The sequence below is a fragment of the Trachinotus anak genome, unplaced genomic scaffold, assembly GCF_046630095.1.
Source record: "Trachinotus anak isolate AG129_WGS33_773 ecotype Australia unplaced genomic scaffold, CSIRO_AGI_Tana_v1 ptg000048l, whole genome shotgun sequence".
In the NCBI taxonomy this organism is placed as follows: Eukaryota; Metazoa; Chordata; class Actinopteri; order Carangiformes; family Carangidae; genus Trachinotus; species Trachinotus anak.
The window spans coordinates 367,043-394,962 of record NW_027273899.1 but is presented as its reverse complement, the minus strand read 5'-3'; the positions used below and the strand labels follow the sequence as shown (position 1 = coordinate 394,962).

Sequence of the window (27,920 nt, the reverse complement as noted above, 5' to 3'; positions counted from 1 at the left end):
AAAGAAAACAATAACACTCATGATCTTTACAGCTGATTGGATGTAAAGTAGTGACGTATGGTAACATTTCTTTGCTGACTGAACCTGAGCTGCAGTGATGGTGGCTGTTTTCTGACGCCAGTGATGTTGACGGTCACTCAGTAGTCATCACTGGTCCAGACGGATGTCCCCGGCTCCCCGGAGCTCTGGGGCCCTCTGGCGCCGCCTCGTCCCCACTGCAGGTCGGTAGATAAGCGCTCTGAGTGTCGTGCCGCAGCTGTAGTGAGGAGGAAGCGGAGCCGCTCAGAGGATCAGGACTGAACCAGCACCAGAAACCACCTCACAGGAGCCGGGAAAGTTACCGGCGGGAAGGAAGATCCTCCTGGGACAAGGTGAGTCTTTAATTTCTACAGTGAGCGTCGATGTTACCGGAGAAGAGCGGAGCAGCTGTCAGGCTCATGAAATAAAACAGAGTGGTGGTTAATTCATTCATCTTCATTCATGTTGCAGAGTTTACATCTGTGACAGATTCATTCTGTCATCATTTCTTCCTTAAAGAACAAACTGAGTGGAGGCCTCTCCGGTTGTGTTGTTGTTGTGCAGTGAATTACAGTGTGTGTGTTGTGGTGCAGACAAACTGTCTCCTGATATAGAAACATGTTACCTGGCTCTGTTCAGCTGTTAATCCTGGGTAATCTGCGGCTCACACACAGCTCACACACAGCTCACACACAGCTCCTCTGCCTCCGCTGCTGAAAGTAGACCCTCCACCCGACCAGCGTCAGTCTGAGGGGGGCGGGCAGGGTCCAGTCCAGCCCAGCCCCCCTTCTTGACTCTGAGGTGTGTTCACTCTCGTCTGACTGAGGCCTCAATTAACATGTGGACTGTTCTGTAGGTTCTCACTGACTTATGATTTGAGTGAAGAGTGACCACATGACCTACAGTCAGCACCATCATCATCATCATCATCATCACAGAGACAGAGACCACCATAGAAAAACACCCTCACACACTTAAACAGTTGATTTTACAGTTGATGAAAACTTTCAGTCTTTTATTGTGATGCAGTTTTTTTGTGGTCCATCATCCTCCTCAGTCCTCTTCATCTTTTGGCTCAACTGCCTCCTACATCACAGAAAGCACAACAAATCCCCTCAGAGCATCGGGCCGGCTGCAGGGGCGGACTGCTGAATCAACAGCAAACCGGTCCAACCTTCCCCCGCAGCCTCCGCAGCCTTTAAACTGCTCTGTGCTGCTGTTTCTTGTCTCCTTGGGAATAAATTTCCAATTTCAAGGCCGTGATCGAGACGCACCGACCCACACACGTCAGGAAATCCTGCTACTGTGCAATATTTCCCTGCTTCAGTGTGTTGCTCTGTGGTTTGTGTGTGTGTGGAGTGTGTGGGCAGTGTGTTCACAGTGTGTGTGTGTGTGGGCCCACTCTCCTCCTCCTCCGACGACGACGATGATGATGATGATGATGATGATAGCTCAGAGCCTGGTGATGAGCCCTCTGTGGACAGAGCTGTGAGGAAACACACAAACACACTGTACGCACTCTGTCATCGGTGTGTGTGGAGTCAGCTGCAGCTCCTGACACACTGAGTGCCAGTGCACTAAAGCTTTTTATTATTGTACCAAAGGGCAGTGTCGGCGCTCTGCAGCTGCCAGCATGATGAAGGACTGCCTGCAGTTCCTTATAGAGCCAGCCAAGAAGCTCAAGATCCGCCTCAAGGTACAGATACACTCAGCTCTGGGTTCGCTGCAAAGTGCTGAGTTCAAATGTTCAGGTTCTGTCACAATTCTCCTCTCACCTCCAGGAGTCTCGTCGGCAGGTGAGGCTGGAGAAGAAGGTGCCGCTGGTGGAGAGTCAGTTATTCATCATGGAGTTGGCTCGAGAACTCAATAAGATCTGTCAGGTGAGCTCTGTGCCTCTCTCCTCCTGCTGTCACTCAACATCTCAGCCACTCACTCCTGTCTGCCTTCACCCCAGAGGTCAGACATCCTGGGCCACATCTGGACCAGTGAGGACATCTGGCCCCCCAGCGTGTGTCGGGACTTCATCGTGGAATGGGCCTCTGTCTTGGAGACGAGAGTGCAGGTATGAGTTTTCTACGCAGCATCACTGAGGCAGGTACGTGTTTGTGTGTCCTGGGTGTTAAAGTGAGTGTTTGTCGGTCAGCCGAGGATCATCCCGTCTGAACACCTGTATGAGAGACCAGAGAAGAAGGACTGGAAGGGTCACCTCCTCTGCATGCTGGAGGCGGGAGGGGAGTGTGACATGGGACCCCACAAACGAGTCATCATGGACTGGACACGGGAGATAAAGAGCAGACCTCAGGTGAGTAGGAAGGTGGATGTGATCGGACTATGACCCAGTTCCCTCCCTGCACCTGATAAAGATGATTAAGATAAACCCCTGACAGTCATCCCATCACACCTGTCATATCCTGGAGGTGTGATCGGGACCCGGCTCCATTGTTAACCCAACCACTCCCCTCTCTCAGCCCAGCGTGTGGCCGGGGGAGCCAGTGCTCATGGTGCTGGACGACCTGGAGTTCCAGTGGAAGAGGGGCCGTCTGCCCAACCTGCTCCCCGCCATGGAGCTGGTCATGCTGGCTGTGCTGAACGCTGACAGCCCCGTAAAGGTGTGGATCTCTGTTTCTGATCAGACTGTTGAAGGTTTGAGGTCATGACATCATCCTCGTTACCTGAAATTAATCACAGCTTCAGAAAACATGATCAGTGATGTCAGTTCAGTGAAGAGTGTAAAGCATCATGTCTGTGAGCTGCAGGATGCTCAGTCATGTTAATCCCTTTATCTCATTGTTCCACTCACCTTGGCCTTCTTTGTCTTTATGTTTCTGCTGTTTGCCTGTGTGTGTGTGTGTGTGTGTGTAGGAGGATGTGACTAAGCAGTGGCTGGTGGGAAAGCAGAGGTGTCAGAGGAGCGGTGAGTGGATCATTAATGTAGAAAAGTGTTGAAGATAAATGATAAAGTCATAAACAGTGTTTCTATGGTGTGTGAATGGTTGTTTATTGTAACGAGGTGTGTGTGTGTGTGTGTGTGTGTGTGTGAATACAGTAGCTCTTTCAATTCAATCAGACAGAGGCTTAATGAGTTATTTCCATGAAAGCTGATCAGTATTGATCAGTGATCAAGAGGCTGTTGATGAATGAATCTGTTGATTGAATCTCTCTCTCTCTTCTGTCAGACGCCGTCCGTTACATCCCCCACAGCGGTGAGTGAAGACCTGATGTGGATCAGTAACAGTTTATTGTTGTCTATTAATGAGTTAACGAGACATGAAACATCTCCACAGTTCAGATCCTTTAATTAAAACTTCTCCTGATGTTAATTAACTCGACGGAGGCGACAGGAAGTTCATCAGCTGATAAAGTTCATGTGTTTAATCTGTTGGTGACTGAGTCCAGTTAAACTGGACTGAGCTGAAGCTAAACCTCAGTGAAGCTGGAGGGTGGTTAGCATTAGCCACCTCTGTCACATGACATCAGTCATGTGATGTGTTATTGATATAAAACATTGATGAGAGAAGCTTTACAGCGTCTCCTCTGTCTCTCCACAGTCTGGAACTGGATTTGTGAAGCAGCAGGTATGAACCCTCTTTTGTTTCTCCCTCGGACTCAGACTTGGACTCAGACTCAGACGCAGACTCGTTTATAACCCTCCTGTCCTGGTCTGACTCCTCAGAGGACGTCAGTCTGGACCCAGACTCAGCCAACCCGGACCTGCTCATCTCCACTGATGAAAAGCGGATGCGGTGCGGCCTGGAGCGCCACGTCGCCCCGCGGTGCCGGCGACGCTTCGACGGATGGTGGTGCGCGGTGGGCCAGGAGGGCTACGCCTCCGGACGTCACTACTGGGAGGTGGAGGTGGGTGAGCGGGACTGGCGGCTGGGAGCAGCGAAGGCGTCGGCTGTGAGGCAGGGCTTCCGCTCGCTCAACACAGACACGGGCTACCTGACCCTGCGTCTGGAGAGGGGGTCAGACCTGAAGGCTCTCACTGTTCCCGCCACCCCGCTGTCACAGAGCCTGGTGCCCAGGAAGGTCGGGGTGTACCTGGACTATGAGCAGGGCCAGCTGTCCTTCTATGACGTGGAGAAACGCTCTCACCTGTACACCTTCAACGAGAAGTTCACAGAGGAACTGTTCCCCGTGTTCGGGACTGTGGAGGTGGTCAAAGACCTGGTCATCAGGCCTGCAGACGTCAGACAGCCGTGCCTCTGCCCGGGGCCCTGCCTCTGGAACTGAACTGGTCCTCGGTCCATTTGTATTCTGCTCAGTTCTGTAGTGAATCTTGCGTTCTGGTTCTGAACTACGAGTCTCTCTGGGGGGGCCCTGTGAGACCAGGAGCCAGAGCCACCATCGTTCTGCATCACAGCCTCTTACTCCACCTTCATCAGATGTTCATTAATTGACTTAAAAGCTGTCAGGTGAGAACCTTAATGAAGCAGCTTCGTCTTTAGTTTTTCAGATTCAAAGGTCCAGACACATTTTTCTTCACAAGGTTTTAATGGAAACTGCCTTCGGTCCTGTGATGAAAGCATGAAGCAGCTGATGGCGGCTGATGGCGGCGCTCTACCAGCTCGTACAGACGGGGCTGACGCATGTTGACTCTGTTTGCTTCTTTGTCTCCAGCTTCATGAAAACATGTGTCAGGCATGAGCTTCTTTTTGCAGCTGTGTTGTTCTGTTGTTTCTGCAACGTACAAATGTTTCTTCTCCCAAACATCAATAAATGAAGCGTAAACTCTGCCTCTGGTCGTCAGACACATCATTAACACGTGACGTCACACAGAAGAGAAACCTTTTATTTCAGATGTTTTGAAACAGAACAGACAGAACAAGATGAGTGATACATAACAATCAGAAGAACATGAAGATTTAACTGAGTCTGTTTTGGTTGATTCATTTTATCAGAATCTGTTTCTTAAAAAACAACAACATGAGGCCGAGATTCACTGAAGCAAACACAACCTCTGTCTTTCCACACACTTCTCTAAAACATCTCATTATTCAAATGAAACACATGAACATGAAGCAGAGTTTACACATCATCTGAAATGTAAAACCATGTTACATCAGGCAGAGCTCTCAGATCACCATCACACTCTTAGTGGGAAAAACATTTAAAACCTGTGTCTGTGGCGTGAAATCCACTGTCAGTCTGCTTCAGTGAAGATCATCAAAGTATTAAATATGTTTAGAAAAAACTTAACTATACAAATCTATGAACAGACTTAATAAAACCTCATTTTTAATTAGTTTAACCTGAAATAATGATAACTTTATTTATACAGCACTGTTCTTAATAAAGTTACACACCATGCTTCACAGAAAAACAAGGGGAGGAGACAAGGGAACAAGGTCACTTTGGTTTAATGAGCCACAGTCAGATTACTGATCTACAGTCAGATTACTGATGTACAGCCAGATTACTGAACTACAGTCATATTATTCATCTACAGTCAGATTATTGAACTACAGTCAGAGTAATAAACTACAGTCAAATTACTGATCCACAATCAGATTATTGGACTACAGTCAGATTATTCATCTACAGTCAGATTACTGAACTACAGTCAGATTAATGATCTACAGTCAAATTATTGATCTACAGTCAAATTATTGAAATACAGTCAGAGTACTGAACTACAGACAGATTACTGATTTAGTCAGATTATTGAATTACAGTCAGATTACTGATCTAAAATCAGATTACTGATCTACAGTCAGATTACTGCTGGCCTGTGTAAAGCCCTGGTGTGTGTAATCAGACCTGAACTGACAGAGGGAGTTTAACTGAAGTTTAACTGAAACTGAAGAAACAAGTAAAAACATTAGAAGCAACAGTGAAAGTAATGGAAGTGTTAAATGAGCCTCAGGTGGAGGACAGGGGCCATAGTTAGTAACAGACATGGAGGAACAGCCTTGTCTCCTTTATTTACTGCTCACACACAGATAAAATACACACTGAGTGTGTGAGAGTCTCTGAGATGATCACGTTGGACCTTTGGTGGAGAAATAATCTTAAGATTCATAGAACATCTTCTTGGTGACAGTTGTTCCTCCCATGACGCTCCTCTGAACCACTTCCTTGGTGATTTGATGAGTCACCATGCCGCCGGTCTCTGTGTGCTGTGTGGTCATCATCATCCCATCTGTTGGACACAAACCGCTCATTAGTGAATACGTCTCATTTATGGCAGAAGAGATCTCACACCAAACTGTACCTGTACCTGAGAAGTAGGGGTCGTTGAGCATGGTGTGTGAGACGTTGGTCCGTGTGCTGACTTCTGTTGGCAGGTGGAAAACTTCCCTCTTTGTCATTGATTGGCTGTTGTACTGAGACAGTGCACCTACAGAGGATGAGGAGGGAGGGACAAGCAGACTTTAATCCTGAAATCCTGACCTCACACTGCAGCACTGCAGGTAACTGGTCTCAGAACTTTGGTATGACTGTGGGAGTTGATGGGTGATGTGGCACTCAGATGATGAACCATCAGACTCTCTTTAAAGCAGATTCCTGCCCCTGAGAGGATGAACATCTTCCATGTTGGACACACTACAGGCTTTGTTCTTGTGTCCTTCAGGTCAAACACTCACACAGGGTTTAAAGGGTAGATTCATGTTCATGCTGCTCAGAGGATAAACCTCCTGTTTTAAGGTCCTGACCTTCCCTCTAGTACCAGACTTCAGTTTCAGGTCTGTTAATCATGAGGCTCTGAGGTTTCTATTCACTCTCATATCATGGGTGTAATGAACATCTGAGTCTCTAGCAGTCACCATTAGGAGTCTTCAGTTATGTATACAGAGGGCCAGACTTAAATCCATCTTACCTCCATCCTGAGACTCAATAGTGATGATGCCCTCCCTCTCTGGACCAAAGCCCTGTGTGGTTCGAGCCTGAACCTTGAACTTGTAGGGGACGTTCTCAGTCAGGTTTGGGACAGTCAGACTGGTCTCAGCATTGTCGCCGTTCACCTGGAAGGAGCGCACATCACCTGGAGAAACAGGAGGTCAGAAAACAGGTGCAGCATACATTTATGTTTATTTATGTTACATGACATAAATCCAAAGCAGGAGACTGGAGGTTCCTGAAAATCTCACCTCCACCGTGCAGCTGTTCACAGGTGACCACATAGCCCAGAATGTCTCCGTTGGGTTTGCGGGGTTTCTCCCAGCTGAGCTGCAGGGAGTCAGGACTCAGAGCAGTGAAGACCAGGGGCCCTGGAGCACTGGGAGTGCTCAGAGTGAACGGTGATCCTGCAGGGACAGGAGAAAGCAGAGACTGTGAGGGACGCTGAGCCTGAATAAAGACCACGTCTCTGTGGGTTTATCCAAGAAGCACTGACACAAGCTTCAGCAGGATCAGTACCTGGCATGGGGCTGAGGGGACTCTTGGGGTCCACAGCAGACTCGATGGTGATGACTCCCTCTCTCTCTGGACCCCAGCCCTCCTGGCTCTGAGCCTTCACCTTGAACAGGTAGGAGTGGTTGGGCAGCAGGTCCTGGATGATTACAGAATTCTCTGCTGGGTTCGTCACATTGATGCGCTTCACGTCACCTTCAGAAGAGGACAAAGGTTGGTTAGCATCAACGAGAAATACTCGTTAGAGTGTACCTACACTAAACCAATCTAGAATAATCTAAACTGTAACTAAACTAAACTAGAATAATCTAAACTGTAACTAAACTAAACTAAACTAGAATAATCTAAACAGTAACTAAACTAAACTAGAATAATCTAAACTGTAACTAAACTAAACTAAACTAGAATAATCTAAACTGTAACTAAACTAAACTAAACTAGAATAATCTAAACAGTAACTAAACTAAACTAAACTAAACTAGAATAATCTAAACTGTAACTAAACTAAACTAAACTTCGCCTGAACTAAATTAAACTAAACTAAAATAAATAACACTAGACTAGACTAGACTAGACTAAAACTAAACTAAACTAAACTAAATTAATCAAAATTAAAACTAAACTAAACTAAAGTAAACTAAACTAAGGTTGAACTAAATTAAATTAAACCAAATTAAACTAAACTAAACTAAACTAAATTAATCAAAATTAAAACTAAACTAAACTAAAGTAAACTAAACTAAGGTTGAACTAAATTAAATTAAACCAAATTAAACTAAACTAAACTAAACTAAACTAAATTAATCAAAATTAAAACTAAACTAAACTAAAGCTAAACTGAATTAAACTAAACTAGGCTAGAGTAGACTAACCCATACAAAAGGAGGTCTTGATAAACTGCCTCCAGTCTAACACCCAGTGCTGCTGCTATGGCCACATGTACCAGGTCTGGTCCTTCACTGTTCAGTTACCTCCGTTGAGCAGCTGGTACAGGACACAGTAGCCCAGGATGTCTTTGTCACAGAGGGGCTCCTGCCAGCTGACTTTGAGGGCAGTGGGACCCAGAGCAGAAAACACCAGTCTGCTGGGGGTGTCGGGGACTCCAGGGGACAGTCGAGCGTCTGATAGTGACAGAGAGACTGGAGTGAGTATAACCACTTAAATATGTCTTTCTCTTTTTAGTATGAGGTTTAACAAAGACCAGTAATGTAGAACAGAAGTGATTTTAGGGGCTACATCACATAAACCATCAGGTTTGATCAGATAGAAGCAGGAATAAAGACGAGCTGCATCACACCTCACACCCAGCAAACTCATCCAGAGCCTCATGCTTGTATGGTGCAGACTTACCATGGAGCACCCTGTCCAGATTATATAAGGCTTCGTTGACCTCTGAAGACTGGGTCCTGGCCCTCGAACCCTGAGACAGGCTGTAGCTGAACTGGTTCTGAGAGCTGCTCTGCATCCCAGTGTAGCCAAACCCACCTGATGGCGCTTTGAGCGGGGGGCAAAAGAGGAGGATGACGAAGTAAAGAGGAGAGGCGAGTGGCAGGGAGAGGGGCAGGTAGAGAGGGAAATTAAAAGAGGTCAAATAAAACAAATTGAGGACAGAAGAGACATGGGAGGGAGGGAGGGAGGAGAAACAGCGATAGTCAGCAGAGCTCCTGCAAAGTCTGTGTGGATAAGCCTGCTGTGCAGCCAACAGCCCCAACCCTGCTAACAGACGTCCAAGCTAACAGCTTCATGTGGTGCCGAGGCATCTTAAACCAGAGTAAAATCTGTCTTTAACCAGAGAGACAGAGCTAATTCCTTCTACATTTACTCTGAAATAGTTCAAACCACTTAGGACTAAAACCTACCAAGAGCTGGAAACTTGGACGACACATCTCCCATGACGATTGAGTCCCGGATGTGTTCGTCTGTGTAGCCTCTGGTCTCTGAGCGCTTCCTCATGATGACGTCTGATGTGTGGACTGTTCCTCCAATCATGTCCTGTCTATGAGAGCTTCCTACAGGAGCAGAGAGAGGTAAAGAATGAAGACTCACTCATGGGTTTCCTGCCTAAATGTTTCTTGATGTTACATCCATCCTACCTGGTCCGGACATGTAGGTTGTGGTGGTGGTCTCTGTGGTGAAGGAGCCGCCGGCCCCTCTGTAGTTTGAGCTCAGGGTGGACACAGGTGAAGAGGAAGTTGACAGATTGCGGGTCACTGATCCTCCTGGGAACAGGAAGCTCTGATCCCACTTCCCATTCATCATGTAATCTGTGAAACACCACAATGAGAGCCAGAACTGTCAACACACAGGACCTGGGCCAGTTAGCACTTAGCAGTTAGCCTTCAGGTACTGAACACCACAGAGCCACTGATGTAAAGCACCCGAAACCAGGCTCAACCGGTCTACAGAGAGGAAGCAGCAGCGGTTTATGACCCGTAGCTCCAGACCTACTTGTTCCACGTATAGGAGACAAATGAGCGCCATCTACAAGCAAGGAGAGAGATTTTCTCTACTGCTGGAGATGATTGTTTTTTTTTCTGTAGCTGCTGAACTTTTGTTCTTGTATAAGAGTGAAGTTATTTCTGTTATTAATTGATTGAAAAAGCTGCACTTTCATTTCTTAGTTTAACATGTTAGACAGCTGTTAATGTTTTCACCTGTAATAACGTTGTAATAACTACTGAGTAACAATGTAATAATGTAGTGCTAACAGCTGAGTACTGATGTAATAACATAGTACTAACAGCTGAGTACTGATGTCATAACATAGTACTAACAACTGATTACTGATGTAATAACGTAGTACTAACAACTGAGTACTGATGTAATAACATAGTACTAACCACTGAGTACTGATGTAATAACGTAGTACTAACCACTGAGTACTGATGTAATAATGTAGTAATAACCACTGAGTATTGATGTAATAACGTAGTACTAACCACTGAGTACTGATGTAATAACGTAGTACTAACCTGAGTACTGATGTAATAACATAGTACTAACCACTGAGTACTGATGTAATAACGTAGTACTAACCTGAGTACTGATGTAATAACGTAGTAATAACCACTGAGTACTCGTGGGTTGAAACATGTTGACATGTTGCTGCTGTGATCCCATCATTAGACTTAATTCCAGCCCCACAGTCACAGCTGTAACACAAACATGTCAGCCTCATGGTGGCTCTACAGGAAGAGTCTGAGGACCACCAGGTCCTGGGATTCATCCTCTGGAACCACTACTTTCTTTCTAATGTATCCTGGTAACCCATCAGTAGATGGTTAAAAAAAAGCGACGTTAGCATCTGTTGACTGTAAACATGCCGCTGCACCACTCGTCTCCTGCAGGCATCTCCACCTGAGGGGAACCTGCAGCTGCTGAAGGTGAATAAGTTTCATCACATACAGGTGTCGCCAGTCAAACTGCCCTGTAGAGAAGAGACTGTGTTTAATTAATGAAGAGCCCATTGTTTCCAGACAGCTGCACAGTGACCAAGCCTTGACACACACCGACAAGCTGCCTCCAGATCACTACCTCCCCAGTGGGACGGAGAGAGGACAGACAGAGACAGGCAGCTGGAAAAGCCTGCCCCCGATCATCAACTGGAGGTGGGGCAGTTGATGCCAGTGTTCCTCTCTGAGGGGGGGAAGAGGGGGAAGAGGTGCCAACACGGGGCAAACTGAATGATTGGATAAATGATAATGTTTCTGAGCAGATCAATCACAGAGGCAGAGAGAAATGTTGGTCGCCTTGGCGGGCACATGACTGGCCGTGCACAACAGCTGACATGCTGCCTGTCTGTCTATCTGTGGGTCTGATGGAGAGGTCTTCACCTGGCAGAGGTGTTTGTGCGTAGCTGGGGCGGGGGGCCTCATCTGAGCTCGTCTCTGTGTCTGTGCTGAGCCGACTGGGGATGATGTCCACCTGCTTTTTCCACGACACCTTACGCAGGTCGAGGTGAGACCCCACCAACTTCACATATTTCCAGCCTTGTGTTTGGGGTCAAAGGTTGGAGCGAAAGAAGCGAAGGATAGAGGTGTAGAAAACAAGTACCATGGTTTGTTTTTTAACTGCACATTACTTTTCAGAAAAGCTTTAACACATTGATTTACATATACACAGATAGACAGCAGTGAGGGAAGTTCCCTGGTGGAAGTGAAAAACAGGCAGAGCCATGAGAATGATGCCACAGCTTCACAGCTCCTCCTCTGCTCTTCTTGTACAATGAGGAAGATATTAACATGATCTGACCAACAGTTCACAGAGCTCCTCAGCTCTGACCAGTCAGTGTATAGAAACATCTGGCGACAGGAACAAAGCCTGAGAGACTGAGGACTGGACTGAAATAATCAGAACCACATTACACAGACTGTCAGACCTCACACTCTGAGGTCTCACAGTCCTAACAACACTCTGGTACCCACCATCACCAGAGACGCTGGGTGTCTTGGAGCCTCCAGGAGACTTGAGCACCTCGTTGCTGTACATCAGGTAGCTGTCATACTCGTCTCCTGCTTCTGCATCCACAATAGGGACGTCAGGAATGATGGGAACTAGGGACAAAAAGAAAGAGAGATAAATGTCTTCTTAGAGAAACAAAGTCTCACTGTAGTTGTTATAGAGATGTGTTGGTCCCTGACTTACTGGACAGAGGTCTGGCAGGCTGTGATGCCAGGTTGATGGTAGCGTCTCTGAAGGGGCCCCAGCCCACACTGTTCTTGGCACGGACCTTGTACTGGTAGGTTTGGGCACTCTGCAGGTTCTCGATCAACAGCATTCGTTTCTTGGGATTGTCAATCTTTACTTTCTTGGCGGCGCCCACTGGCTCTGGAAAGAGAAGGCAGTGTTAGAGGATAATGATGTCATGCAGTCATGAGGAGAGTGTTTCCTGTTGTAGGTGGGACTCTTACTCAGTTCGTCATCGATGGGTGTGTAGATAACCTCATAAGCCGTAATGTTTCCATTTGTCTCTGCAGGCTCCGCCCAGCTGACTTGAGTGACCGTTGGACTGATGACGTTGAAGGCCAGACGCCCAGGTTCACCAGGCACTGCAGGAGAACAGGTCAGACTCAGTGTATTTATAATGCAAGTGTTTACTAAGTGGAGATTTACACATCACTGCGTTAAACTGGGTTAAACCAAACCAAAGGGTTAGTAGCTATTACTAAATGTTTTCAGTAGCTGTTGTTTGAGTTTCACTTCAAAAATAACACAACGTCCCTCTGGTTACACAATGTTGACCTAATAAAATCAGCTTGCTGAGGATCTCCAGGTGTTTCCCTTTAAACCTGTGTGAATAATGACCCTGAAACACATTTTCTCTGTGAGCACATGTAAACCCATAAATCAGACTATTGACAGTTCATTGATTACAGGGTGACTACAAACACACAGAGTGGATTTACAAACAACTGGTGCAAACAAGAAACATCAAACAAAAACCAACAGGAAAAACAAACAAAGAAACAACAAACAAACAAACAAAGGCCTGAACCCTCTCTACAGCTCTGACAGTTTGAGTCATGTCTGATGTAGTTACCGTCCTCCAGGGTTTGACAGGTAACAGTGTCAGTGTTGTAGCCATCTCCCATGCTGTTGTAGGCGCACACTCTCATCTCGTAGTCACAGTACGGGTACAGGTTGGTCAGCTCAGCCTGAGGAGTCTTCACATCATGGACCTGGGCGTCTTTTTCTGGGTCACCGTAGATCCAGTACTTCACCTAAATAAGAAAGGACACAGTATTTTAAGTGTCTACTGTTAATGATCTTTACTGATCCGAGCTGAAGCTTCTGCTCATGTTGACTTGATGTACCTTGTACCCCGCTGGGTTACCAGGTGGTGGGTCCCAGTTAAGGTGAATGCTCTTGGGTCCAGTTGCCTTGGCTTTAGGGTTTGCTGGGGCAAAAAGGCGACCACCAGGGGAGGTGGCCTTCTGGGTGATGAAGCCCTTCTGCTGCATTTTCGCAGCTTCAGGAGATTTAGGAGCTGGTGGAAGAGGAGGAGGACAAAACAAACATTCAGCAGATACAGAACCTCCGTTTCACAATGATCTGTCTCTCATAGAATATCTGAGGAACTCTACAAGAACCTCATGTTCTCAGTATCCTCAGTGCATCTCACCTCCATCTGTGACATTGACCAGGGTGGTCTTCCTCTCCCCAACAGAAGCATTACTGCTCGGGTCAAACAGCTCCAGTTGGAAGGTCTCTGGCTGGATCGGGCCTGGATGGGCTTTGGGGTCAATCACAATGTTCTTCTCAGTCTCTCCAGGACCAAACTTCAGAGGGCCGGAGAGCTCAAAGCGCTGGGCCTTCTTGGTGCGCCATTTCACCGTGGCAGGACTGTCTGGGTTTCGAGTGCGGACCACAGGGATAGTATAGGTCGGGTCGGATGTGGTGAAGTTCTGGGTGCCCTTTTTGAACATCATCACACTGGGCTCTGGATAAAATAAGATAAACCTTAGAAACCAATGCTTTGACTGGGAGCAAGAGGCAGACACGTCGATGTGAAACATCTTTTTACCTGGTTGGTCTGCGATGGTGACAGTAGTTCTGGGGTAGCGTCCCAGCTTGGCGCCCTGCCGAGGGTTACTGAGGTCCATGACAAACTGCTTCACCTGTTTGTCTTCCAAGAGGCCATCTTTCTCACCTAGCTCCAGCAGACGGACAGGAACTGTCTTCTGGGTCTCACCTGGACCATAGGTCAGGTCTCCTTCCACAGTCACATAGTCCTAAAATACAGAGGAAAAATAGTCTGGATGCAGACCTGTACCTCACCCACGATTCAGACACATTCACTTGGACAAGTACAAAGCTGTCTGAGTCAGGGCAGAAATGACCATCCCACCATCGTCTAAAGATGAACATGAACATGATCCTCATTAGAGAAGGGCTCAGGTGAGGGTGGTGCTTCAGGACACAACTCACCTTCTTGTCCTTGGCAGTAAGGTCCCGTGTGCGGTAGGTGACCTGTGTGCGTCCGTCCTCGATGATCTCTCTGCTGATTGGAATATTGGCCACGCCATCCTGTCTGCTGTAGGTGTAGGCCGGCTGGAGGAAGGAGAAGACACTGGTGGCTGTGGAGAGGAAGAGGAGAATCAGCTCGTCTGGGTTGGGGTTACACAGAAAAGATTTCACAGATGGGATCTTTGTCCCGTTTTCTTGGACTGAAAAGCTACGGAGCTCAGAAGTTTCCCACCATGCTCTTTGATGATGGTGATGTTCACCAGACGTTTTCCAATCTCAGCGATGCCCAGCGGCACATCCATGGCTTCCACCTGCAGCTGCTTCTTGTCGTCGTCTTCATCCTTGACGAAGAGCGGCACGTGGACGTCCACTGACTCCACCCCTTCCTGGAATTCTATGGCTCCTGCAGCCTCTGTAGAGAAGAGCCAGGTATGATGAGGTCATGATTATCACAGATGAAGATATGACATCATCTCACAGTCCTCTCACCTCTGTCTGTGGCCACAGTGTAGTATCCAGGAACCACTTTGAGGTCGTGGAAGTTTCCAGACTGAACATTTTTCTCTGTGAGTTTGACGATGTCGTGATAACTGCTGCGAGGAGCAGACAGGACGGTGTCCACGATGGTGTAGTCCTGCCTGAGGAGCACAGGTGGGCGGAGACGTTACCTTCACTCACCTGTGGGTCTTCATAAAGACAGGAAACTCTGGGTTGTATGTGACACTTACCTTTTCCCAGCATTCCTCTGCATTCTGTAAGAACCACAGCAGGTGTCAGTGAGAACGCACACGTCCAGAATAAGAACTGACACAACTCACAATTAGATCACACAGGTATGTCTCACCTGAACGTTGTCTTCTGCACCTTCTGACCCCCGGTGATATGGTTGTAGACCTCGCTCAGCTGGAGAAAAGAACACACTCAGTCATCACACAGTCTCACACACACTCACACGCACATACACAGTCACACACACACACACACATACACACTCACTCTCACACACAGACACAGACACACACACACACACACACACACACTCACATTGTCAGCCACTTCTTTGCGGAGCTGCTCAGCGTCTCTGGACTCGGGTCGAGACAGGTTCTCAGAGAATAGGCGGTTCAGCCGGAGCGAGACCGGGAACTGGACTAGAGACAAGGAGACAGGAAGAGGTTAAAGCTTCATCATCATCTTCACAACGATAGGTCTGACACTGATTCACTTACTGGTCTCTTTAGGGTTGGGCTTCATCAGAGCCTGTGGGTGGCTGGGTCCTCGGTGGACGTTGTCTGTGACCTTCCAGCGAACCACATCGGTTCCTTTGGGGGGTCCGGTCCTCACCATCGGAGTGTCCAGGTGGTCTGAGGTGAGCAGAGACTGACGGAGCAAATACTCATCCTCCTTGAAGCCAACCATGCGCCCTGTAGAGAAGACAACGTCAGGTGACCCATACTCAACATGGTCCAGGTGAGACCACATGGTCTCAGGTGGACCAACATAGTCCCTGGTGAGACCACATGGTTCAGGTAGGACAACATGGTCAAGGTGAGACAACATGGTCCAGGTGGACCATCATGGTCCCAGGTGAGACAACATGGTCCAGGTGAGATTACATGGTCCAGGTGGGACAACATGGTCTCAGGTGGACCATCATGGTCCCAGGTGAGACCACATGGTTCAGGTAGGACAACATGGTCCAAGTGGGACCACATGGTCTCAGGTGGACCAACATGGTCCTAGGTGAGACCACATGGTTCAGGTAGGTCAACACGGTCCAGGTGGGACCATATGGTCTCAGGTGGACCATCATGGTCCCAGGTGAGACCACATGGTTCAGGTTGGACAACACGGTCCAGGTGGGACCACATGGTCTCAGGTGGGAGGAGTTAATACAGTCCTGTTACACGTCATGTGACACGTCTCACCTCTCCTACAGCAGGGCAGCAGGGCCAGAAAGCTCTGTGGAAAATAAAGACAAGAGAAGAAGACTTTACTTCCTGTGACTCAGACACATCAGTCACCTCTGGCTCCACAGGTGAGTGTTTACCTGCCAGCAGCTTTTACAGCAGGCACAGTACTTCCAGCAGCAGAGCAGCAGCAGAGCCAGCAGCAAGAGGAGGAACAGGAGCAGAGGGAGCAGCCAAAGGAGGCTGGCAGGAGGACAGTCTGGGGTCAACACAGAGGACATCATGTTAGACACACAACAGACACACAACAGACACACAACAACACACAACAGACACACAACACTAACTCCAGATCCATCAGACATAAAGTCCAAAGTCCTGGAGCTGGCTCCAATTCCAGAGGAGTCTGAGCAGCCTCAGAGTTCTGGTTTTAATGATCCAGATTCTGGCTTTAATGGTCCTGGTTCTGGTTTTAATGGTCCAGGTTTCAGATCCACTGAGTGGATTATGTCTGAGGTGCTGACTGGTCCAGGGCCACAAACCTCAAGGGCCCCGGGGCCACAGGCTGTCAACAGTTATAATGTGGGCCTATGATCAGACTACCAGCTGGTCAGTTACCACGGTGATGGCTGCATCACTGATGACCTGCAGCTTTGTCCAGATGTTTTCAGCTGTTTTCTCAGTTTAGACCTGAGTGATCTGGTCCAGGACCTGGATCATTGACGGTGTCAGTGAACAGCTCCACCACTCTCATCATGTTGACTCAATCTGATTGGTGCGTGTGTCTGTGACATCACCATCATGTTGTCAGCTGAGTTCAGAAACAGTGAGTCAGTTCAGCTCTACCTGTCCAACCTGCAGCTCACCTTTCTTCTTGAGCACCTGAAGCTCCAGGATCCCAGACTTGTCTTTAGGGTGTTCAGCAGTGTAGTGGTACGTACAGTCGTCCTCCTCATCACGGAAACTGCATGAGTCCAGCACGCTGTCCCCTGCACACAAACACACGTACACACACACACAAACACACGTGTCCAAATCAGTTTTACTAGTTTTCAAACTGAGAAAGTCTCTGCTCCAGGATCAAGGTTCAGTCCCTTCATTAATCATGTAACAAACAATAAACCAATCAGAGCGCCTCCTCCCATTCCCCATAGAGGCCAGGTGAGCTGCACCTTGATGCTCTGATGTTATAACAGAGGATTTGTCAGGTAGTGAGACAGAGGAGGCCGATCAGCTGTGCAGAGATATTTACACCTTTAGCTGAAACTGATGAATACCTGGAACAGACCTGTGTGATGTGTGTGGAGGTGGGTGTGGTTATAGTGAAGCCTGGTGTCGTTCTCAGGTGATTTACTGAAGCTAAATACAGAGGACGTTCAGGTGTAACACCTGGTACAGGTACATCAGGAGGTGACACTGACTTCAGACCAGCTCTCCTCTGCTCCTGACCACACCTCCTCCTAACACCAACCCTGGAGTCAGTCTGAAACTAGTGAGGACACCCATGATGTCATAACCATCATTATGACGGACAGGAGGCAAGGTGAAGCAGCAGGCAGTGTCGGGACAGGTAGAATCACTCACGTTCTTTGAGTTCTTCCACCATGATGATATTGAACTGTTTACAGCTCTGACACTCATCTCTGTGCCTGTTCTTCTCTCCTCTCTCCCAGCCTTCACACAGGACACACTGCCTCGTGGCCTCACAGACACCCAGCTGGGCCTAGACACACACACACACACACACACACACACACACACACACACACACAAACATTTTATCAGGTATGATACAGGTCCTGAGTGCAGGTCAACACACTGACACACACTGCACATAAACACACACACACACTGCACTAAAACACACACACTGCACATAAACACACACACTGCACTAAAACACACACACTGCACATAAACACACACACACTGCACATAAACACACACACTGCACATAAACACACACACTGCACATAAACACACACACACTGCACTAAAACACACACACTGCACTAAAACACACACACTGCACATAAACACACACACTGCACTTAAACACACACACTTCACATAAACACACACACACACTGCACTAAAACACACACACTGCACTAAAACACACACACTGCACATAAACACACACACACTGCACTAAAACACACACACTGCACTAAAACACACACACTGCACATAAACACACACACTGCACTTAAACACACACACACTGCACATAAACACACACTGCACTTAAACACACACACTGCACATAAACACACACACAGCACTTAAACACACACACACTGCACATAAACACACACACACAGCACTTAAACACACACACTGCACATAAACACACACATATTCACACACACCTCGAAGTTTGGCTCACAGGTTGAAGTCATTTCGTAGTTCGACCCACACTCACAGCGGCCGCACACACAGTTCCCTCGCCCGCTGCAGAGACCCTGTACAGAGAGAGACACTGTCACTACACTGACAGGTGAGGTCATGTGATCACTCGTCATCGCACGGGCCGTCGGCTCCACTCACCCCGTTACTGTCCAGACACGTCTGGTTGCTCTTGGTGCACTCACACGCGTTTCCCTCCCAACCCTCAGCACACACACACCGGCCCATCACACAGGAGCCTCGGTCTGAGGAGAGAGAGGACTGAGTGAGTGTGTGTGTGTGTGTGTGTGTGTTTGTGTGTGTCCTTGAGGTGACACTAAGTGATGTCACAGTAAAGAATGTATCAGAGCGTAACAGGTGATGGTGATGGTGACATCACACACACACCTCCACCCTCCATCATGTGGTCGTACCGTTGCAGAGGAAGCCTCCGTATCGGGGACACTGGGTCCTGTCGTACTGACAGTAGGGCCCCTCAAACTTGTCGGGGTTGAAGCACACACAGGTCCCACACTCCAGACAGTCTCCGTTCCCTGAACACGGCTCCGTCATGTTGGGGCCGATGCACAGGTTAATGTCCTGAGCAGAGGCGCTGGCTGAGCAGTTACAGAACGTACTGAGCCTGGACACACACACACACACACACAAGTCAGAGGAACCAGAACCAGAGCCAGGTTTGATTCTCTGTAAGACTGAATGACTGAGGTCTCACCAGCCATTGTAGCAGCGACACTTCCCACACACCAGGTCTCCGTTACCGTGGCACTGCGCTGCCTTAATGATGGGAGACTGGAGGAAGACGACAGAGACACTGGGATGAAGCTACCAGAGAACAGTGACCTCAGTGGACCTGGTGTGTGTGTGTGTGTGTGTGTGTGTGTGTGTGTGTGTGTGTGTTTGTGTGTGTGTGTGTGTGTGTGTGTGTGTGTGTTCACCTTCTCACAGTCACAGGTCGGACACAGGATCGAGGCCTTCACATTGACGGCAGCGTTAAAGGTCGTAGGTTTGACCCTCATCGTCCCCTCCTTCTCATCCGGATCCATCTGACAGACCGGAGTCTCATCGATCATCCGGTGGGCTCTGAGGTTCATCTTGAAGCATCCCTGGACACACACACACACACACAGTTATCAATGAGCTAAACTGGACTTGGGCAGTGGGTATAAACTATGTTGAGCCATCCTGTGTTGACAGACACATCAGCTGATTTCATGTGATGAAGATCAGGCGGAGGCTGAGCTGTGATGGTGGATGAATGAATGAACGTATAATTCACAAATACAGAGAGTGAGGAAGAGTCAGGACCATCAGCTCCCTCTGAGTCTGAGTGTGAGTGTGTGTCTCTTACTTTATCTCCAGGTTTGAAATCAAAGGCTCCGTATTCTGACACTTGTCCAGCCATGGACAGGAACTGAGCCTCGAAAGCTTTGGGTCTGTCTTCGGCCCGGATGCTCATCTTGGAGCGGATACTCTGGAGGGAAAGGAGAACGTCAGCCAACAGAAGTTTTTACAGACGCTGCTGCAGCGACAGACTGAGGTTTACCTCGAAGGCCGTCTCCATGACCTGCAGGATGTTGGATGAGTCCTCCTGCAGCAGACCCACTTCAGCGATGGGGAAATACTCCTGGAGTTTCTACACAGCACAGAAAACAAGTCCTTGACCTCTGACCTGAGACCTGACACCATGTGTCATAACTCTGATGAAGACCACTGACCTTGTAGTAGGTGTAGGAGTGGTTGGTGACGGCAAAGATGGGGATGATGTTGTGTTTGCCCAGCAGACGCACCAGTGTGGGTATGGAGGGATAATCCTGATTTTTGTCCTCTGTGTATTTGCCGGCGGCGTCCAGGTGGCAGTGCTCGTCGTTGCGCGGCAGGATGCCCGACAGCACGTTGGCACCGTCGGCCTCGTAGTGGAAGGCCGACTCTGTGGAGAAGACCAGGAGGTGTGTGCTGTGGTTCCTCCAGCCGATCTGATCCTGGAGGAGAACAGGGTTAGACACTGTGAACGTCACCTGCTGGTCTCTACCTGTGCAGGTCCAGCCTGGAGCTGCTCTGACTCACCCCACACACTGCAGCCTGCAGGATGGCGTCGAAGCCGCCCTCAGGAGCGTCCAGGTTACCAGATATGTTCTCACCACGCAGCTTGTTGTTGAAGAACTCCAGGTCGTTGGTGAGTTTGATGACGTTTTGGAAAGAGAAGGGAGGGTCACTGTTGGGCCACGGCTGTTTGAGTCTGAGCAGAGGAGGAGAGAGGACGTCAGACGCTGCTCTGTGAGTGAACCAAACCTACGTTAGTCACATGATCTCTTACTTGGACGGTCTCATATCAGTCTGGGGCTCAATCACTTTGTCCACAAACTTTCCAAAGCCGATGGTGTAATCATCTGACAGCTTTCCCACCAATGAGGCTGCAGGAAACAAGGACCATCAGTTCTGCACTGACACCTGACACCTGACACCTGACACAGATCTGAGGCTGCTGCTCACCCAGTTCTTTACCCATCCTCTTCAGGTTGTCCAGATCATCAGCCATGGAGTTGGAGAAGTCCATGAGGATGTAGAGATCCAGAGGACCTTTGGTCGGAGCGAACACCTCCATGTTCACCTCCTTCTGCTCTCCTGGCAGAAAGGTCATGCTCATCAGCTGTGGGTACACCTGAGACTGCTGCAGCATCGTGTTGATCTGTAGAGCCTGAGGCACAGAGGGAGGTTCAGGTGATAAAGGTAAGACACAGACTGAGTGATGTCAGAGACGTGAGAGAGATGCCGTCTCACCCTCTCCATCATCTCGCTGCTCTGAGCTGTGATGACCGCCGCCGCACTGCAGCCGTGGGCGAGGATGTTCTCTTGCAGGTCACAGCGAGGGCCGTTAAAGGTCTGTCAAAAGAGGAGTGATCATCAGCTCTGCTCTACACAGGTGACGTCTACCTGAGTGAGGATGAGGAAGCTCCGACCTCATCAACTAGTCAATCAAGATAAACTTTATTGTTCCAGTTCCCAGACCTGCTCCACTTCCTGTCCTTTCATAATAAGTGTCTGCTCCTACACAGTCTCCATGAGTGAGGGAAATCGAAACGATGAGGAATTTAATGATCTGCTCATTTCACCAGGACTGAGCTGGAAACATTTACTCAGTAGTGATTGTTGAATTATGACATTTAGTTTAGAGTGAGGAGCTTCAAATATATAAATATATGTGATTTGTTTTTATTCTTCTACCACTTTGCTGTTGTTATTGTGTTTTTGTTGTGTTGGTTTTGTTATTATTTTTCTTTGTTGTTGTTATTCTGTTGTTGTTGTTATTGTGTTGTTGTTGATGGTGATGGGGTCACGTGTGTGTTACGTCTTTGTCCTCTGACGACTTCATGTTGTACTTTTATTTTGTAAACCCTGTGTTTATTGTGCTTGTAGTTTGGTCAGTTTTACTTTGAAATCCCACGACTGTGTATTCTTATCCTGTTGTTACTGTATAAAATGAGTGGAACTGATTGTTCATGTGTAAAGGACAATAAAGATTTGAATCTCACCTCATCAGGACAGTAGGCGCAGCCTTTTCCTGCCTGCAGACACTCAGAGCAGGTCTTAGCCCTGACAGCGAAGCAGTAGTTCACTGTTGGGGGGGTTGGGGGGGGGGGGGGGGGGGGGGGGGGGGGCAGAGTCATATCTACATCACTGAACAGTTTTTACAGGTGGAGTAAAACAGTAATAAACTGATTAAATAAAAATATAAAAAGGCCCTGATTCAATACTTGTACACTGTGTATACTGTATGTACTGTATGTACTGTGTATACTGTGTATACTGTGTATACTGTTGTACTGTACTGTATGTACACTGTGTATACTGTATGTACTGTATGTACTGTGTATACTGTGTATACTGTGTATACTGTAGTACTGTGCTGTATGTACACTGTGTATATTGTATGTACTGTATGTACTGTGTATACTGTAGTACTGTACTGTATGTACACTGTGTATACTGTATGTACTGTATGTACTGTGTATACTGTGTATTGAATATACTGTATATAAACAGCCAGCAGCTGATACTCTCTCACACTCATCATTTAGTTGCTGTAATGAGAGAAACTGGTCAGATCAGTCTCCAAACCTCCAAGGTGAAACTGCTGTTTCTCTGATCTACAGTCAAACATGTAACCATAGAAACCAGTGAAACCAGTAGAGCCCCAGATTTTGCTGCTTCAACCAAAGACTGAACATTCAGTCAACTGAGTATAAAACTAGACCTGAGTCTAAAACCAGGTGAGACTTTAATCCTCAACTGTGTTGTTCAGGTTCTTATTGGACATAAAACAACTGGTGATCAATTAGTTGATTGGATATGACTCTTCCTCACCTTCAGCATGACAGTAGGTCAACAGGACGAGCAGGAGCCCCAGTCCCACTGAGAGACGTGACGTCCATCTCCCCATCTCCTTCCTGCAACAGAACAACTGACACCTTCACATGTGCACAGGTAGAACACAGAGAGTCCCGTCTTCAGACGGTGTGACCTGAGCCACCTGTCGAGGCCCAGATTCCCTCACAGCTCTGAGGGTACAGGACACAGGCAGAACACCTGCCTCTGATGGTGTGAACACAGCTCCTGAATGTGATCTTACAAACATGTTCAACACCACCTGCATGATGATAACACAAACACACCTCTGCTCTTCACACCTGAGTGTGTGTTCTCTACTGACAGAGACACTGTGAAGAGCCAGTTGAGGCATGATGGGAGCTGACAGAAGAACCCGGACAGGAACAGACCAGTGCTGGGTGGGACCTGGAAAGATTCTGGCAGCATGCTGTTCAGACTCGTCACAATAAAACCACTTTATAATCTGCTGCTGGAATCTTGGATGGAGAACAATCTGACTCCATTAAAGCCAGGAGGTGGGGGGGACAAAGGGCAGTGTGTGGCATGAAATGTCTCAGTAATGGTCTCCGGGGGCCGAAAACTGAGCCACAGAAAACCTGAAGATTTACAACTGCAAGAAGGAATTTCTCCTCAGGGCGAGAGAATGAGCCGTCCAAGTTAAAAACACATGGGAGAGGCACCTTAACACTTCACTGTGAGCTTCCTCTGACTGCAGGTGTGTGTGCAGGTGTGTGTGCATGTGTGTGTGAGTCCATAAGTCTGTGCTGGATGGTCAGAGACAACAGAACAGACCACACAGGGCTGAGCAGAGAGGAAGCACTTCGTGTGTTGCTCCCGCTCAGAGTGGAGGGCGCGGAGGCGTTTATGACCCCGACAGTAAACTGGAGACAAATTACAGACTCAACACACAAAGTGGAGCTGACTCACTCTGGGTTCTGGAACTGAACATGGCTCAAAACAAAGCCCACATTTTTCAGTGTCTGTCTGCCAGGTGAACATACCACCACTGGGCGTGGGTCTGACCCCGTCGGGACATCATCGGGGGGGGGGGGTCTACAGGTTCGTGGGTCATGCTCAGGGTCCTGACTTTGACACCAAAGCACCAAAGCTGGAAGATTCCAGCCTAGGAAGTTAGTGTATCTCTCCATTCCACCTTAAAACCCCAAATAACAAAGCAAACTACTGATGGGTCAGCTGGTTCAATATCATGTCATAATAATAATAATAATAATAATAATAATAATAATATCAAGCAGTAGACGTGTGACTCTGGGAGTTCAGCCTCTGTTGTCTGGACTGATCCAGGTTCTGTCACCTGTGCTGCCTCACAGACCAGGATGTGGGCAGTCAGGCAGAACGAGACAAAAAATCCAGATCTGCCCAGAGCCCCGTCCTCAGTCAGTTCTGAAACCACATGTGATATGTAAGGCTACATAACACACACTGCAGTTATTCACCTTGGCTCAGGAGTCACACAAACATCAAGTAATCAGCTCTGCGACACGTTAGAACAACGAAGCTGTGAGGAAATTTATGACTGAGAAAAGAGATTACTGATCAAACAAACCTCTCACTGCGCTCGCTCACAGTCCAGGTCCAAAAGTCCAACAATTAAAAAAAACAAAACACACTAGTCCTTTTTGCTTTGTTAGGAGTTTGAGGAAAGTTTGTGTCCAGCTGCACTGACAAGAAAAAAACTTCCTTGTGTCCAAGTTCAAAAAAAGTTCCAACAAAACGTCCACGTTTTTTCTTCTGTATCCTCTGCTCCTTCAGCACAGTCTGGCAAACGCTCACTTATTCACCCTTAAATTCCTCTGAGTGTGTGTGTGTGTCTCTGTGTGTGTGACAGCGTTTCAGTGTGTGCAGGAGAGAGATGTGAACAACAGTGAGACTCAGAGCAACTGAGTGAATATGACTGTGTGCTGTGACTTGATCCCTCCTTTAGTTCTGCACACACACACACACACACACACACACACACACACACACACACACACACTCCCCCTCCCCTCTCCAGGTGAGTCTCTGTGACTGAGGGTTAACTCCCTTCCTGCACCTCTCTCCCCCCCCCCCTGTCAGGAGTTCAGAGCTCCACACCTCTGTGCGTCAGGCCCCCTCCCTGCTGCATTCCACACCAGCAGCCGCTCACCTGTGTGGGCTTGAGACGGGGGAGTCAGGCCCCTCCTTCCACAGCCTCCTCCCCAGCTCTTGGGAGCGGCACGGAGCAGAACCCTGCCTGCAGGCTATGGGAAACAGCTTTGTGACTCCTGTGTTTACACAACCATGTGCTCATACTTACGGGCACATTTTCTCCTGCTCAAATATTTGACATGAACATTATGATTGCCACAGATTCTTACTCACTCTTCAGCTGCTTCCTTCACCCTGTAGAAGAGCTGAAGAAACAGTATGGAAATCCACATTCCTGAGCAGAGGGAGCAGCGTGGCACAGAGTCCCTGACACTCAACCCCAGTGCTCACTGTGTTTAATTGTGTTCCTACAGTCTTTTACAAAGGAGCTTACAAAGGCAGGGTGCACTGGACTGTGGAGACCAGCCCACCACAGGCTTAAATATTCAGGGCCCAACAAGTGCCTGACAACAAAACAGCTCATTTGTCATTTCCCTCCAGAACGTCCCTTCTGACCAGAGTGACAGTTATACAATGACCCCCGGGGGGCGACTTTCTCTCCAGGGTGAAAGTGAACCAGTTCAGTGCAGACGTATGATGACTGAAGTGTTAAAGTGCTTACAGCTTGTTCAATGTAAAGTCTGCGGTCTGTACATGATGATGATGATTTTTGGATCATTTGAAAATCTAATGAAATGAAACCATGTGAGAAGTTTAGTGAGGCTGTTAACAGTTCACATACTCTGATTAACCCAGATTAACCTCTGCTGATTGTGAGATGTCAGGAGCCAAACAGGCCGGAAACCACTGGTTTAATCTGTTGTTGTAGTTTAAAGTCTTGTCATGTTATCCACTGAATAAAATCTTCATCTTCAAAGTAACTAGAAGCTAAAGCTGTCAAATACCAGTGGAGTATAAGTATAAAGTAGCATAAAATGGAAATACTCAACTCAAGTACTAGTAGCCTACCTCAAAATTATATTTAAGTACAGTACTTAGAGTAAATGTACTTAATTAGTTTCCATTACTGAGCCTTCAGTACATATGGATTTTAATATGGTTCAATGAGCCAACAGGTAAAACTCCTGAGTGAAAGTAAAGAGAGCGTCTGATAACAGACACACAAAAGACTGTTCACATGAAATAATAAACTTTACATTGATGTCAACACGTATCTGTACAACAACTGGTCCTCCAGCGTCTCACTGCTCAGGACTGAGCACCAGTGTTTGCTGACATTAGGTCATATATGACATTTTATATTGGTGATGACATGACAAGCTAACACTAGTTCGCTAAACTGTAACCTAAGGCTAAAGTTAGACACTAGCTAACATTAGTTAGCTAAACTGTAACCTAAGGCTAAAGTTAGAAACTAGCTAACATTAGTTCGCTAAACTGTAACCTAAGGCTAAAGTTAGAAACTAGCTAACACTAGTTCGCTAAACTGTAATCTAAGGCTAAAGTTAGAAACTAGCTAACATTAGTTCGCTAAACTGTAACCTAAGGCTAAAGTTAGACACAGGCTAACATTAGTTAGCTAAACTGTAACCTAAGGCTAAAGTTAGAAACTAGCTAACATTAGTTCGCTAAACTGTAACCTAAGGCTAAAGTTAGAAACTAGCTAACACTAGTTCGCTAAACTGTAATCTAAGGCTAAAGTTAGAAACTAGCTAACATTAGTTCGCTAAACTGTAACCTAAGGCTAAAGTTAGACACAGGCTAACATTAGTTAGCTAAACTGTAACCTAAGGCTAAAGTTAGAAACTAGCTAACATTAGTTCGCTAAACTGTAATCTAAGGCTAAAGTTAGACACTAGCTAACATTAGTTCGCTAAACTGTAACCTAAGGCTAAAGTTAGAAACTAGCTAACACTAGTTCGCTAAACTGTAATCTAAGGCTAAAGTTAGAAACTAGCTAACATTAGTTCGCTAAACTGTAACCTAAGGCTAAAGTTAGACACAGGCTAACATTAGTTAGCTAAACTGTAACCTAAGGCTAAAGTTAGACACTAGCTAACATTAGTTCGCTAAACTGAAACGTAAGGCTAAAGTTAGAAACTAGCTAACATTAGTTCGCTAAACTGTAACCTAAGGCTAAAGTTAGAAACTAGCTAACACTAGTTCGCTAAACTGTAACCTAAGGCTAAAGTTAGAAACTAGCTAACATTAGTTCGCTAAACTGTAACCTAAGGCTAAAGTTAGACACAGGCTAACATTAGTTCGCTAAACTGTAACCTAAGGCTAAAGTTAGAAACTAGCTAACATTAGTTCGCTAAACTGTAACCTAAGGCTAAAGTTAGACACAGGCTAACATTAGTTCGCTAAACTGTAACCTAAGGCTAAAGTTAGAAACTAGCTAACACTAGTTCGCTAAACTGTAATCTAAGGCTAAAGTTAGAAACTAGCTAACATTAGTTCGCTAAACTGTAACCTAAGGCTAAAGTTAGACACAGGCTAACATTAGTTAGCTAAACTGTAACCTAAGGCTAAAGTTAGACACTAGCTAACATTAGTTAGCTAAACTGTAACCTAAGGCTAAAGTTAGACACTAGCTAACATTAGTTAGCTAAACTGTAACCTAAGGCTAAAGTTAGAAACTAGCTAACATTAGTTCGCTAAACTGTAACCTAAGGGTAAAGTTAGAAACTAGCTAACATTAGTTCGCTAAACTGTAACCTAAGGCTAAAGTTAGACACTAGCTAACATTAGTTCGCTAAACTGTAACCTAAGGCTAAAGTTAGAAACTAG

At 47.1% G+C, this 27,920-nt stretch overlaps 2 protein-coding genes across 5 annotated transcripts; one reads left to right on the top strand and one right to left on the bottom strand.

Moving 5' to 3' along the window:
* The first annotated feature begins 88 nt into the window (after positions 1-88).
* LOC139615354 (butyrophilin subfamily 1 member A1) lies at positions 89-5,214 on the top strand. The gene is made up of 10 exons (XM_071473233.1): positions 89-371; positions 1,623-1,714; positions 1,800-1,898; positions 1,973-2,080; positions 2,162-2,320; positions 2,487-2,627; positions 2,881-2,932; positions 3,195-3,221; positions 3,567-3,593; positions 3,692-5,214. Exons 2-10 carry the CDS (start codon positions 1,652-1,654, stop codon positions 4,249-4,251), a joined length of 1,236 nt encoding a protein of 411 aa, XP_071329334.1. The 5' UTR covers positions 89-371; positions 1,623-1,651; the 3' UTR covers positions 4,252-5,214.
* On the bottom strand, positions 4,797-24,951 carry itgb4 (integrin, beta 4). 4 transcript variants are annotated; one of them, XM_071473212.1, is made up of 43 exons: positions 24,607-24,951; positions 23,016-23,098; positions 22,184-22,266; positions 21,432-21,533; positions 21,144-21,348; positions 20,968-21,064; positions 20,718-20,889; positions 20,369-20,632; positions 20,197-20,286; positions 20,002-20,124; positions 19,589-19,756; positions 19,366-19,442; positions 19,067-19,275; positions 18,795-18,898; positions 18,617-18,709; positions 17,829-17,967; positions 17,111-17,233; positions 16,385-16,503; positions 16,263-16,296; positions 15,564-15,758; positions 15,382-15,485; positions 15,182-15,240; positions 15,066-15,089; positions 14,827-14,975; positions 14,570-14,749; positions 14,299-14,447; positions 13,895-14,102; positions 13,493-13,810; positions 13,185-13,357; positions 12,911-13,091; positions 12,282-12,419; positions 12,016-12,198; positions 11,796-11,924; positions 11,205-11,360; positions 9,465-9,635; positions 9,231-9,380; positions 8,722-8,865; positions 8,343-8,492; positions 7,378-7,566; positions 7,110-7,265; positions 6,839-7,003; positions 6,239-6,358; positions 4,797-6,160 (listed from the first exon to the last, which is right to left on the bottom strand). In XM_071473212.1, the coding sequence occupies exons 2-43, from the start codon at positions 23,089-23,091 to the stop codon at positions 6,030-6,032; spliced, it is 6,000 nt and encodes a 1,999-aa protein (XP_071329313.1). In that variant the 5' UTR covers positions 23,092-23,098; positions 24,607-24,951; the 3' UTR covers positions 4,797-6,029. The 4 variants fall into 4 exon arrangements, with proteins under 4 accessions (XP_071329313.1, XP_071329314.1, XP_071329315.1 ...); XM_071473213.1 differs by lacking the exon at positions 8,722-8,865; XM_071473214.1 differs by lacking the exon at positions 11,205-11,360 and having other exon boundaries at positions 24,607-24,947.
* Between the last annotated feature and the right edge of the window lie 2,969 nt (positions 24,952-27,920).